This window comes from Rhinichthys klamathensis, unplaced genomic scaffold (assembly GCF_029890125.1).
Source record: "Rhinichthys klamathensis goyatoka isolate OS25496 unplaced genomic scaffold, OSU_Roscu_1.1 h1tg000126l_1, whole genome shotgun sequence".
In the NCBI taxonomy this organism is placed as follows: domain Eukaryota; kingdom Metazoa; phylum Chordata; class Actinopteri; order Cypriniformes; family Leuciscidae; genus Rhinichthys; species Rhinichthys klamathensis.
In genome coordinates, this window is record NW_026606663.1 from 243,660 (window position 1) to 257,879 (window position 14,220).

General features: G+C 38.1%; 1 protein-coding gene across 30 annotated transcripts in view; it reads right to left on the reverse strand.

Moving 5' to 3' along the window:
• Positions 1–253: 253 nt before the first annotated feature.
• camk2g2 (calcium/calmodulin-dependent protein kinase (CaM kinase) II gamma 2) overlaps positions 254–14,220 on the reverse strand; it is a 63,001-nt gene continuing 49,034 nt past the window's right edge. For 4 of the 30 annotated variants that reach the window (XM_056256280.1, XM_056256277.1, XM_056256274.1 and 1 more), the window contains 8 exons: positions 10,924–10,968; positions 10,492–10,546; positions 6,729–6,833; positions 4,112–4,243; positions 3,590–3,665; positions 1,066–1,160; positions 697–945; positions 254–618 (listed from right to left, as the gene is read on the reverse strand). In XM_056256280.1, the coding sequence (XP_056112255.1) occupies positions 713–945; positions 1,066–1,160; positions 3,590–3,665; positions 4,112–4,243; positions 6,729–6,833; positions 10,492–10,546; positions 10,924–10,968 (741 nt within the window). In that variant the 3' untranslated portion in view covers positions 254–618; positions 697–712. Of the gene's footprint in view, positions 619–696; positions 946–1,065; positions 1,161–3,589; positions 3,666–4,111; positions 4,244–6,728; positions 6,834–10,491; positions 10,547–10,923; positions 10,969–12,622; positions 12,701–14,220 lie in introns of all 30 variants that reach the window. The other 26 variants (XM_056256278.1, XM_056256287.1, XM_056256286.1 and 23 more) reach the window with 11 other exon arrangements.

Below are 14,220 nucleotides of genomic sequence, written 5' to 3' on the forward strand. Positions count from 1 at the left end.
AAATCTTCCCCAACCCCATTCTCCCCTTTTAATAAAAAATAAAAGCAACATTAAAACATCCTCTTCTCAAAGTCTAAGAGTCTACACTTTGGTGCGTCAACGTCTGATAAAATTTTTCGTTCCCTCTGATATGCCATGCCATCACATTCTATGCGTAAAAAAAGAGGACATAACAGAAAAACGTAATAAACTCACACCATTTACCCTTAAAACGGCGTGTGCTTTTCAAAAAATTCACATTTCTGGTTCTAACTTCCATCTCTACCAGCTGTTAATTACACATGTGAAGATCTCAATATTTTACAATATATTATTAATACTTTAAACACCTTTTCCGAATGTTGGGCAGCAGAGATTATGGTTACAGACAATACAGCGCCCCGTGTGGGCATTAGAAGCATGCAGCATCCAGAAGGCAGGGCTGCTGCCGTGGCCGCCCGCCACACATCTAGCTAGAGTTGGACTAAAGTGGTGGCCACTTTTAAATATATTTCTTAGTTGTGTAAATTTTTTCCCTCACGTTTTCGAAACTTCAAGAGGTTCTCTTCTGGCCGGGCTCCAGGCGGCAAGACGTGCACGGAGAAGAAATGCTCCAATCAGCTTTAGTATTCAGGCATGCTAAGGGAGAGAATATGAAGAATACTAAATCATATTTCACTTGTTGTGACACCAAGATGTCTGTCAATCAGTATATACCTTTGCCCTGTGTGGTTCACTGTAGAGGTGCGGCAGGCGCTCCGGAGCAGTGGAAATGGATGTTGAGCCACTTGGCATCTCTGCGGTGCCACACACGCGTCTCCTCAGACTGGCTGCTGCGTGGCTGACCCTGGCTGTCGATGTACTGCGTCAGTCGGATATAAGCGATGCAGGCGGCATCCTCTCCGATCAGGTGCACGTGAGGATTCAGGATGGTTGTGTGCACAGGCTTACTGTTCTTACTCAGCACTGTAGTCAAACACAGGCAGAAGACAAAGGTGCCATTCAACTCAAGTGAATTTGCTTACAAATACAACAAACTTAAACAGCTTTATTGCACTTTAGCACATAAAAAAGCACGAGGCCTACAATTCTCAAAGTAGAACTTATGGAAGTCCATTCCCTCGACCAGGTTTCCAAGTGCCTCAGGCTCAAAAGAGGTCAGGCCAGGGTCACAGATTCTCCTGGAACAGTAAAGGTTACAGAGATGACAATGCAAAACACTTTTCAATTTTGACTGTAGGGCTTTATGTGCTTTCAATACCTGCGAGTCTGAATATCAATGAAGATACCATAATACAATACAATAATTGTTCCCTTCCTTTCATCATCATAAAACATTGACAAAAATACGGCAACTTTTTTTTGTTTAACTTTACCTTTAAAAAAAAAATATATATATATACAGGTCCTTCTCAAAAAATTAGCATATTGTGATAAAGTTCATTATTTTCCATAATGTAATGATAAAAATTAAACGTTCATATATTTTAGATTCATTGCACACCAACTGAAATATTTCAGGTCTTTTATTGTTTTAATACTGATGATTTTGGCATACAGCTCATGAAAACCCAAAATTCCTGTCTCAAAAAAATTAGCATATTTCATCCGACCAATAAAATAAGTGTTTTTAATACAAAAAAAAAAGTCAACCTTCAAATAATTATGTTCAGTTATGCACTCAATAGTCAATACTTGGTCGGGAATCCTTTTGCAGAAATGACTGCTTCAATGCGGCGTGGCATGGAGCAATCAGCCTGTGGCACTGCTGAGGTGTTATGGAGGCCCAGGATGCTTCGATAGCGGCCTTAAGCTCATCCAGAGTGCTGGGTCTTGCGTCTCTCAACTTTCTCTTCACAATATCCCACAGATTCTCTATGGGGTTCAGGTCAGGAGAGTTGGCAGGTCAATTGAGCACAGTAATACCATGGTCAGTAAACCATTTAACAGTGGTTTTGGCACTGTGAGCAGGTGCCAGGTCGTGCTGAAAAATGAAATCTTCATCTCCATAAAGCTTTTCAGCAGATGGAAGCATGAAGTGCTCCAAAATCTCCTGATAGCTAGCTGCATTGACCCTGCCCTTGATAAAACACAGTGCACCAACACCAGCAGCTGACATGGCACCCCAGACCATCACTGACTGTGGGTACTTGACACTGGACTTCAGGCATTTTGGCATTTCCTTCTCCCCAGTCTTCCTCCAGATTCTGGCACCTTGATTTCCGAATGACATGCAAAACTGAGCAACAGTCCAGTGCTGCTTCTCTGTAGCCCAGGTCAGGCGCTTCTGCCACTGTTTCTGGTTCAAAAGTGGCTTGACCTGGGGAATGCGGCACCTGAAGCCCATTTCCTGCACACACCTGTGCACGGTGGCTCTGGATGTTTCTACTCCAGACTCAGTCCACTGCTTCCGCAGGTCCCCCAAGGTCTGGAATCGGTCCTTCTCCACAATCTTCCTTAGGGTCCGGTCACCTCTTCTCGTTGTGCAGCGTTTTTTGCCACACTTTTTCCTTCCCAAAGACTTCCCACTGAGGTGCCTTGATACAGCACTCTGGGAACAGCCTATTTGTTCAGAAATTTCTTTCTGTCTTAGACTCTTGCTTGAGGGTGTCAATGATGGCCTTCTGGACAGCAGTCAGGTCGGCAGTCTTACCCATGATTGCGGTTTTGAGTAATGAAACAGGCTGGGAGTTTTTAAAAGCCTCAGGAATCTTTTGCAGGTGTTTAGAGTTAATTAGTTGATTCAGATGATTAGGTTAATAGCTCGTTTAGAGACCCTTTTCATGATATGCTCATTTTTTGAGACAGGAATTTGGGGTTTTCATGAGCTGTATGCCAAAATCATCAGTATTAAAACAATAAAAGACCTGAAATATTTCAGTTGGTGTGCAATGAATCTAAATATATGAAAGTTTAATTTGTATCATTACATTATGGAAAATAATGAACTATCACAATATGCTAATTTTTTGAGAAGGACCTGTATATATGTATATGCAAATTGGCATAATCGTATTTAACATGCACACATTTGCAAAATATTACAAAAGTTAAACATATTCTACAGAAAATGATTGAGGTTGTTTATTTAAACAAAATATTCCATAAAATGTTTCATTCATTTTTTAATTAAACACACTAGTGCTTTTTAAGATATCCATATTTTGTCACGCTCTCCCGCCACACATTGTATTTCTCACGCTGAAAAACTATTTGTAATATATTTAATATGCCGCAGCGCCCAAAACTCTGGCCGCGCCACTCTCACTGTGGAACCGGCATGAATCAAGCGCGTTTCCTCTGGTGTTGTTCGTCGAGCTAGACAATAGCCAATCAGAAAATAGCACTATTGTATCTGGGTAAGATTTAACGCAACAACCAATGACAATGTATCCAACCCCCCCCCCCCCCCCCCCCTCTTGTCACTCTTACCTGTCTTCAAAACTTGAGAGCCCTGAATATAAGATATTCTATTTTCTATATGCGCAACATTAACATTTTGTTGGCTGTTTTTTGGGTGAAAATTTACCAACAAAAATGATCACAATCCATAAAATGCTCACAATGTTTAATCAGTGATATATGAAAACAGCGCATAAACAGTACTTACGTGTAAGCTTCAAAATCTCCGTTGTTGATGGCCTCAATCAGCTGCTCCGTGATTTTAATGATCTCCTGCTTTCGTGCTGGTGTTTGGAGAGACAGGAGGAAGCACAAGGACACAATCAAGGTTTAGCCACATCCATTATTTGAAAACTGCAAACCAACGTTATGCTCCTAGCAGCCCCACAAACCTCATTCAGCCCATGATTCAACAGGAAACTGCCTTTCAGTATCTACCCAAGCATCCTGATTTTAGCACAAGCAGAGGTCTTCAATGACTTGTATTCAATGATTATTAAACGCTTATGATTTCAACCAGCTCAGTAACCATAATCCAACCATAAAGTACAAACAGTTCACACTCGCATGAGCTCATAATTCCTGCGGATGGATGTGTTTCGCTAGAGGACTGTAATAGTGTGATGAATTGCAGGGACTTTTGTAAAACCAGAGGGAATGTCAGGATGTCTATTTAGAAAACATCAAATTCACCATATCTCTGTCACTAAATCAACAGTCTAAGACTTACACTGCCGCCTGTGCACGCTGCTGCCCCCTGGTGTTGTGGAGGCTGGAGCAGGTACAGCAGGCTCTAAATCAGGACAGGAGCTCTGACCTGAACTGCTCCAAGCAACATTCTTAACATCATGTGGTGGTTCGGCTGCAAGACAACGGGACACATAAACAAAACTGCAACTATGCCACAGCAAAACAAAAGTCTGACAAACACAGTGAGCACTAAACAGAGACAGGCTGTGTTCGGAATAGTATACTACTCTACTACTATAGTTGCATGTATCCTGTGCACAATATGCACATTTTCTGTATGCAGAGCTGAATGACCAGTTACACTTGACAAAACATGCAGTATTAAACAGAAATGACCGTGAAATACTACATCCCACAATGTATTGGGCTCAAATTCACCTTCTGTTTCTACTGTGATAAGAAATTTTATTGACTTAATTTTTACCATCCATTTCTTCGCAAAATGTCTACAAAAATGACACATTTTTATACCAAGTATTTATAATTTTATACTTAATTGGCTTTATGCCACAGCTTCACTACTTCCTGAACGTCAGCCAGCCCTTTGTTTCCTGTCTGTCATTATTGGACAAACTGATTAATCCAGGTGTGCCTGGCCTCAGTAACAATAATCAGGCACACCTGGATTAATCAGTTTGTCCAATAATGACAGACAGGAAACAAAGGGCTGGCTTACGTTCAGGAAGTTGTGAAGCTGTGCATAAAGCCTATTGTATTTTATTTCCATTAAAAAAAAAAAAAAAAAAAAATTAATAGTAGGCATTATACAGTGTATCCTGTGTAATACTAGTTAGTAGTACAATAGTATTCTATTCCAATCATAGACACAGTCACTTATTCATCTAGATCAGTGGTTCTCAACCAGGGGACCGGGGCCCACAAAGAGGCCTCAGTAAATTTCCAGGGGAGATTCAGGTTGAGTTCATACTTTTAAGTCATTGTGTGTGCATTAAGAATTAAAAATAAATGATTAAATTATTATTATATTAAAATAATCAAAGACTTAATCTAAATTAAAAATCTAGAAAAACAAAATCAAGATGTAATAACTGTATACTGTTTTTTGCAGAGTTAATAAAAAGTTTGAAAACAATCAGCTTTGTCATACAACAGAAATACCTTATATATCCTATAATGTGGGGGAAAGGGGGTTGAATATTGTTAGAGAGCCCAAAAGGCTGAGAACCGCTGATTATATTGCATGCTTCATAAAACATCAAGCTACTGCAAACCATGCTTAAACCACTGCATGTCACACAGAAAACACTGCAGAAATAAATGCAGTAATTAGATTATAACCGAATTAGAATATTGAACATTAAATACACAATAGCAGACGTGACACATATGTATGAAAATGATTTAGAGGATTACAGCATGTTCAAGCAACTGCAACAGAAAGCTGGCAGTGCTTGTTTAAACAGTCCAGCAGATGGTGGCAGATCTCAAGGGTTTTTTTTTTTCTTCTTTTTTTTTTAAACAAAGACCTGCAGCAGTCTGCTTCAGTGGTTTGAGCAGTCGCTGAACTCAACATGCAGCCAAGAAAGAGCAGAGATGTATAGGCAAGACGGCCTGTGTTATGACGGTGGCAGTAATCTATATACTGAACTGGCATAAGCGGTAGGAGTAAGTGAAGAACACAAGAGGAGTAATGGCCATACTCAGTAGATCTAGTCACAGTGTGTGCATGTGTTGAGAGATGTCTGGCGTGTGTACAGTCTCAGCACGGGCCCTCTGCTCATCTGTCACACTCAAAGTATTCAGTGTCACAGATAAATAAATGAAAAGGTCACTCTGACTGAGAAGGTCAGTGCAATTCTTTCCATGTCAGAGGTGAGGACGTACATGAGTAAAAGGGCAAAGATGGTGGACTGCGAGAGACTCCAAATCAGGTAAAGTGACAATCTCAGTCCTTGATTGCTGTGCGGAGTACAGTAGATTATGTGGCGTGCATTTTGTTGCAATGACTCACGAAAGCCGTAAAAATGCCATATTATTGTCTCAAAGGGGTCATATCATAAGGAATCAAATGTTCCCTGAGCTTTTGAGATAAACTACAAAAACACTCCAAAACATTCATTTGAACTCCTCAGTACAAAAAGAGAATTTACTGAAACTAAATAGTAAATATGACTCAATCTAAACAACCACAAATTTCTGACATCACACTTTAACACAGTATTCACATCAGAAAAACGAGCAATATAAAAAACATCTGACATCTGAGTATCTTAAGGTTATTTTTACCAAACGGATCATTTCAATATGACCGTAACTGTTTATGCATCACATTTAATCAATAAAACTGTTGCCTATAATGATAAATCAATAATAAAATTAAAATGTATGATATGACCTTTCATATTGACACCAAAATACAAGATTAGGGCATTTAACAATGTAGATGTCCAGTGAGTCCATCTCAGCCAGATATATTAGAGTAACATATTAAGTAATGACAAGCTTAGAAAGGTGAAATACTCTAGGTTAGCAGTGGGAGCAGTGGAAACGGAGAGAATGTGAGGTAGAGATCAGATGAGTCCAAGAGGGAGTTGTAGGAGCCGCTGATAAGGTCACTGCTGTAGCAGTTGACTTACTGGGTAGTGGGCAGGGGGGAGAAGCCTCGGTCTGAGGAGCTGGCTCATCGGAGCCACTGCATTGGCTGACCACTGCACTGTCATTGCTAGCCCCGCCCACCGATACTGACACAGACAATTCAGGGGAAAAATGTAACATTTGTTGTGGTAAGTTATACCACAAGGCACAAACCTTTTTCCAGCTTGCCTTTTGTGCTGACACAATTTGCATGATACTCGTCCAAAAATATCAACAGCACACACTACACAAAAAACACTCATGCTAAGACACAATGTGCATGCAACTTAAGAGCAGAAAATAAAATAAACGTAATGTTATGTAGAAACAACAACAACAACAACAAAAAAACAACTAAATAAGCAATATTTTTTTCTAAAAGTCTGTTTTAGAAAAAGCTAAAATACTTCTCTGTCGGGGACATTTTTGCACCCTAGGATAGAATGTGATATCTTTGGGCCTTTCTGCTATGACGCAAGTGGATCATTTCTAAGGTTTAACCCTCAGAGACTTACTGTTGGAAGACCTGCAATGGTTATTTAAATAAAATATCTTCGGGATAAAACTAGGTAAAACATCATGATGACAAGAGGGATTCATTTGATTGATTAAATTTTTTTAATATTATTTTACAATATTATGATTTTTACTTAATTTAAAATAGCTTTTTCCTACTTTAATATATTTTAAAATGTAACATTTGAAGTGGATCAAAACCTTTCATCAAAGTTATACATGAATGTTGAACAATACCCGTTGACAACTTTGATCAACTTTTTTAATCAACTTCAAATGTTGACTACTGTATTATCAATGCTGAAAATAGTTTTTAGTTTTTTCAGGATTCTTAGATAAATTTACAGGTCAAATAGAACAGCATTTATTTAAAATAGAAATATTTTGTAACATTATAACGGTTTTATCCTTGCTGAATAAAAGTATTAAAAAAACTTTTGAAAAGTGGTGTATATCAATATCTGTGCTTAGGTCTCTGAGGGTTAAATCTCAGTATATTGACTATTGAGCGTACCTGACCATCAAGCTTAGATTATTAGTGTCAAGCTAGGAATGATCCTGAAGCTCTACTGACTCATTAAACCTCTGCTTGTGTTTCCCAGATTGAATAGAAATTATTAAGGTATCTTATTATCTAACAGCCCTCAAAAAGCAATATAGAAGCTCAGAATTTATCAAAAAGGCCAATCAGATGATGAATGGTGCCATGATTATATGTAATTGAGTTAAACCCATTGTGCAATATTGCTGTGTGGTAATAAACCACCATGTGACTGCTAGACAACATACTGAGATGTGATATGGAGGCTCAGTAAATCTCAGAAGCGGTATTTGTTGCCAGTAAAGGTCACTGCTGTAAAACGAATATTCCCTCAGATATTGTGGACACTCATTATGCGAACACAAGACTTTGTGATTCATCAGTGTCATGGTAACTTTGGCAATCACAGCATGGCTCCTTTTCATAGCAAAGCTTGTGTGCTGATTCATGATAGCAAATCAGTCAGTCTGACCCTGTTTTGGTCCTTTATACTACACAATAGCTGAAGCTGTAGTGAACAGCAATGTATCTAGAGCCGACAAGCTGGCCGTCAACACACGCAAAGCAATTATCATACCATGAAGGTCTTTTCACCACACAGGAATCAATCTCTCACCACCTGTATAATATTTATTCCCTCTGGCCTTCATTAACACTATTTGGGAAAGTGTACAAGCCTTGACCCCATTCACATCTGGTATTAAAGGGTTAGTTCACCCAAAAATGAAAATTCTGTCAGTATTTACTCACCCTCATGTTGTTCCAACCCCGTAAGGCCTTCGTTCATCTTCGGAACACGAATTAAGATATTTTTGATGAAATCTGAAAGCTGGATCACTCCTCCATAATACTCCATAGGCTTCTTCAGGTATTGAACTTGCCCGCCTCGAAAAGTTATTAAAGACATCGTTAAAATAGTCCAAGTGACTACAGTGGCTCAATCTTAAGTTTATCAAGCGACGAGAATACTTTTTGTGCACAAAAACAAACAAAAATAACGACTTTATTTCAACTATTCATGTCCTTCTCTTTGGGCCTCTAGTCAGTTAACGTAGTGTGATTCCATAGAGCTACGTCACACGTAGGCTCACTATTGGCCGACGCTGGTCATGTGCGTGATGCGTGTGACGTACAACAACAGAAGCTTACGCTATTACACTAGTGAACTGACTCGAGGCCCACAGAGAAGGAAATGAATAGTTGAAATAAAGTCGTTATTTTTGTTTTTTTGCACACAAAAAGTATTCTTGTCGCTTGATAAACTTAAGATTGAGCCACTGTAGTCACTTGGACTATTTTAACGATGTCTTTAATAACTTTTCGAGGCCGGCAAGTTCAATCCCTGAAGAAGCCTATGGACTAGTATGGAGGAGTGATCCAGCTCTCAGATTTCATCAAAAATATCTTAATTCGTGTTCCGAAGATGAACGAAGGTCTTACGGGGTTGGAACAACATGAGGGTGAGTAATTACTGACGGGGTTGGAACAACATGAGGGTCAGTAAATACTGACAGAATTTTCATTTTTGGGTGAACTAACCCTTTAATGTCCGTTCAAAGCAATTTGTGATCCTTTTATTGAAACCACATTCAGAGGTAGTCAGAAACACTACATAAAATGCATTCTGATGCGTTCTTGACAATTGTTCTGTTAATATAGAAAACAAAACAAAAAACAAAGCAAATATGATAAACAGAAGGTCAACTGTACTAGCTTGACGCAACAAATATCATTGGTTCATATTTGATGTGCTCTATGTATGCGTGTTGAACAATGATGATATGTAAATAAAAACCTAAATAAAATCTGTTCACCATATTAACCAATCGTGTCTTTTCAGAAGACTTGGATTAAACTTCTTGATTCATATATTTCTTTTACCATCTCTTTACAAAATTTGAATTAAGCACCAAAGTTTTCATATAATGGATTTTCAATGGAGGGACAGAAATTTCTCATGTTTCATTAAAAATCGATTTATTTGTGTTTAGAAGATAAATGAAAGTCTTATGAGCTTGAAACGATGTGAGGGTGAGTAAAGGCAATTCTTAACTATTTTCTGTTTTGGCAAATTGGTGGTAAATTCAAATGAATTTGTACAGTCTCATTCGTACTTTTCTCATAAAACTAAAAGAGTTGTTTTCTCATATGATTGGTTTGGTAAATGATGACAATTTTCACGTTTGGGTGAACTATCCCTTTAAGTACTCTTGAAAAAAATGTTCTTTTATGGATTTAGACAGTCTCAGTTGCTTCTGTTTCTTTATCTAATCCCAGAGCCAGACAAACTCAATGCGGAGCTCAGATCTCTGTGTGGACCATATACCATCTGATGTTCGGACTGCTTGGTCATACAAAAATCTCACTGCATAATAACAATATTTGCAAAAGGAATGTTTGGAAATCTAAAATGGATTTCTCCTACTGACACACTAAATCAAAAGAGACAATAACCATCTTGAAATAAATGTTTTTGTGAAGCATCTTTTGCACAGTACTGCATGTAGTCAGAAAACCAGAGACTGTGCCCACAAAACCTGTGGTCACAGGACAGATCTAAATATCAGGTGTAAACATGGCCATTGATTCTAATGACGCGTTTAAGAAATATTTACATTTTGAATGAACTCAAACACATACACCCTGTTCTGTAGATCCCAGAGAACAAAAGAAAGACATGCAAAATACATGAGGAGTTGATAGTGTACCTTTCTTATCTTTCATGTCCTCCTCTTCTGTGGTGTTACAGCTCTCTGTAGACCCCTGTGATATGAGAGAGAGAGAGAGACAATATGCAAGATGGAGGGGTGGTTATATGAAGGTGGGAAGCCCGAAAAAGAAATACAGAAACAGGTTTGCAGACAGGGTCTATAAACCATGTGGAACAATATATGGTGCACACACTGTAAACCAGCAAACACACACACATAAAGAATCACCCGCAAGCACAGATATACCCCAGCACACCCTCACACACACAGACCCCTGACAGGAACACACCGAGCCCTGCACAAACCAGCCAACCAAGCATGAGGGTAAGACCCATTCCCTTGAGTGATATTTGTGAAGTTTGGGGTTGTGGCTTAGGAAGTAGCTCTAATGACCCGTGTTCAATGGCAGAGCTAAAAGAGGTGGCTTACCTTGATGCCATCGGCTGGATTGTGCACGACAGTGGTCTGTGATTCCTGGGGGAGGCAGGAGAGAGTTTACCATGCGGGGCAGAGGGAAGAGGGTGAGGGGACCCTGACTCTACAACTAGCATGATGTGACTGTACAACTGTCAGGAGCATTGGAGACTTCTGCGTATGTTCCATAAGCTAATAATGCGTATACAAAGGCCCCAACTTCCATAGTATTTTTTTCCATACTATGGAAGTCAATGGCGCCCCACAACTGTTTGGTTACAAACATTCTTCAAAATATCTTCCTTTGTGTTCAGCAGAACAAAGAAATGTATACCAGTTTGAAACAACTTAAGGGTGAATAAATGATGACAGAATTTTCATTTTTAGGTAAACTATCCCTTTTAAAAAAAATGCTACATATAATACAATGACATTAAATTGTGTTTAAGTGTGGGTTAGGTATCCAAATACATTGAGGCCCCTGTATACAATAACTATAATGTTTTGTAAAGAAAGACATTATACAAAGAACTTGAAGTTCAATGGAAATGCATGCAAAGATTGGGTACTTCTAACCACAGAGAGACCGTGGAAAAGAAAGTAGTCAATAGGCTTGAGAAGTCTCTCTCCAAGACCAACCCCAGTCACCAACAGCACACAGACATAACAGAAATGATTAACACTGCACAAACAGTTATCTTTCAATGCCACAGTATGTTATTTCTCCAGAAAACACAAAGCATTGATCCCACCTTTGCACATACACACACCCCACATATAAACAAACAGTCTTGCGCACTAGATCCTACTTTATTTCCACCACCACTAACACAACACCCTCTAATAAGCAACCTGTCAACGCAGACCTGAAGATGCAGTCCCTACGTGCTGAGAACCAGTTACAATTTCACTCCCTTTGATGCATTACTGACTGAGAGAGAAAAAAAACTCATCGCCTGTGAGCCCAAGCAACTTCAAGGTCTGGGCAAACACTAAGAAATACTGAAAATAATACTTAAATAATATAAATTAAATAAAACATTACATATCAATTAAATACTTAGAATTTTTTTCCCTTCACATTTTCTTGCTGATACAATGATCTTCAACTTTTAGACCCCACTGTTCTGTTCTTGTTGACAGAACTGAAGTACCTCTGAAGTAGCACTATGTCCTCTGAAGGCTGTGAACTGGGTAGACCAGCAATTACCCATAATAATAAAAGTTAGGGACTGCATCTTCAGAACAAACAGAGCAGCTCTGCTTCCTGACATAAAATGATCCTTTTTTACCCTTGGAGACTCGACTGTGAGATTAAGAGAAGATGCAACCAGGGATTATCTACATGTTACTAGCCTAAGCAAATGTTCTCTCACTTTAATATGGTTAGATACTGAACAAAAAGAAAAGTTTTTGAAACGGTCTAAAGCACAGGGGTTGTCTGCTAAGCTGTCAAACTTCTCCTGCGAGTTTGTTTGGGTAAAATAGGAAGTCAGAGAGAAATCCACAGGCACAAACCAGATGTTTTAGTTCAACTCATCAAAAACCATGAGTAACGTCACACATCTTCATCTGAGTGGATTGAGCGATGAGTGGTGGAAGTCAAAATAACAGGTATGGGACAAACTGATAAAGCCTTTTACTAAACAAAGACTTAAGAATTAAGAAAAGGAAAGATTATGAATGAAGGAAATAAAAAGTTAAGATGAAGTACCATTGGTGCAGTGGATGATATGCTGCTGTCTTTGGTGCTGCTGCTTACTACACTGTTTTTGCTGTTGTTTGTCTGTGACTGGGGCAAAAAACAAAACAATGACAACACAAAATAAACAGAGCCATTCCAAAAGGGTCCTCGCACCCATCGGTGCTCGGGCCCTAATGATTTCTGTTCAGTGCAGTTCAAGAACTGACAACCTCAGCTCAGTCTAGACATGAAAGGGGATCTGTTTGGGTAAATTAGCTTAGAAATTGGCCTAGAGCACTTTTAATAATACACTTTCATGAAAAAAAAAAGGTTTTACAATTCTTGATAAAAACAAAGATAAAACATGGTGGGCTGTACAAAAAGAGACAGTAAGATTCCTTTACATGGTTATGGTTTATCCTTGATATACAAGTTGGCAGTGTTGTTTTGGAACTGTTCAATTATCCTAAAATATGACTGCAGAAAATAAGTATATTTACAGGGAATAAGTATATTTTGTTGACATTTATTTAATAATATTAATAAATTCAGTATGTGCATGTAAACATCTTTCAAACTTTCATATGGAGAGACATTGTTACAGTGCTGATAAACATGTAAATATACTAATAGAATTTGTACATATTTGAATATATCCATAAAGATGGATACAACGGTAAAAAACAAAAAGCACAAAAACAAATTCAAAGAAAAGTTTCAAGGCTACAGATAAAATATTTGGTATTTACAGAAATATTTAAATATACTATTTTGCTGGCACAGTAACAATTAGAGGCCAATGTTACTGTCAAGGAGTTAAGGGACCCTGATAGGTCACTAGTGCATGCAGTGAAAAGCTTCAGCGAGAAGCGTTTATGCTCAAACCTCGGACTCTGTGAATCAATTCAGGGTACAACTAATGATTCAAAAAGAACAAAGGCTGACTATAGGAAAGAAAGAAGAGAGGCGGCAGTAAAACCGATTCTTGAGAAGAATGTTCAAGAATCCTTACAGAAAGATTAGAACAGGTTACAAACGGATCAAAAATACTGAAGCAGAACAGCAGCCAAAACTTGTTCATCCCAAATATTAAACAGCCATAAAGAGAAAGGAGAGATATATTTTTAAAGAAACTGCTTTATTTATGCATTCAGTCTCACTTAATTGACGGTTATTTTTCAGCATTTTTCAGGAGTGATAGAGGCAGCTAGTTTGCAAGTGACCCGACCATATATCATCCCTGAAAAACGCTGAAAAATAACTGTACATTTTCTGTCAATTCATTTGTTTTAGATGCTTATGAAGAAAGAAATACAATCAAAACTTATTTTTTATTGTAATATTTGATGCTAATATTAAAACATATATATATAAATACATTCATATTACATAAAATATTATATTATTGTATTTATTAGGGCTGTCAAGTGATTATTTAAAAAAAAATCTAATTAATTACACGATGTACTGATTAATTAATCAAATTAATCCCACATCAAATTTGGCTGAGAAATTACTTACAAAAGACCATTTAAAGTCATTATTGTGTTAAATGAGAAAAGCATCAAATAGTCATTACAAAAAGTAGCTTTAGAAAAAAATTGTTTTATTTGATTCAACATAGAATT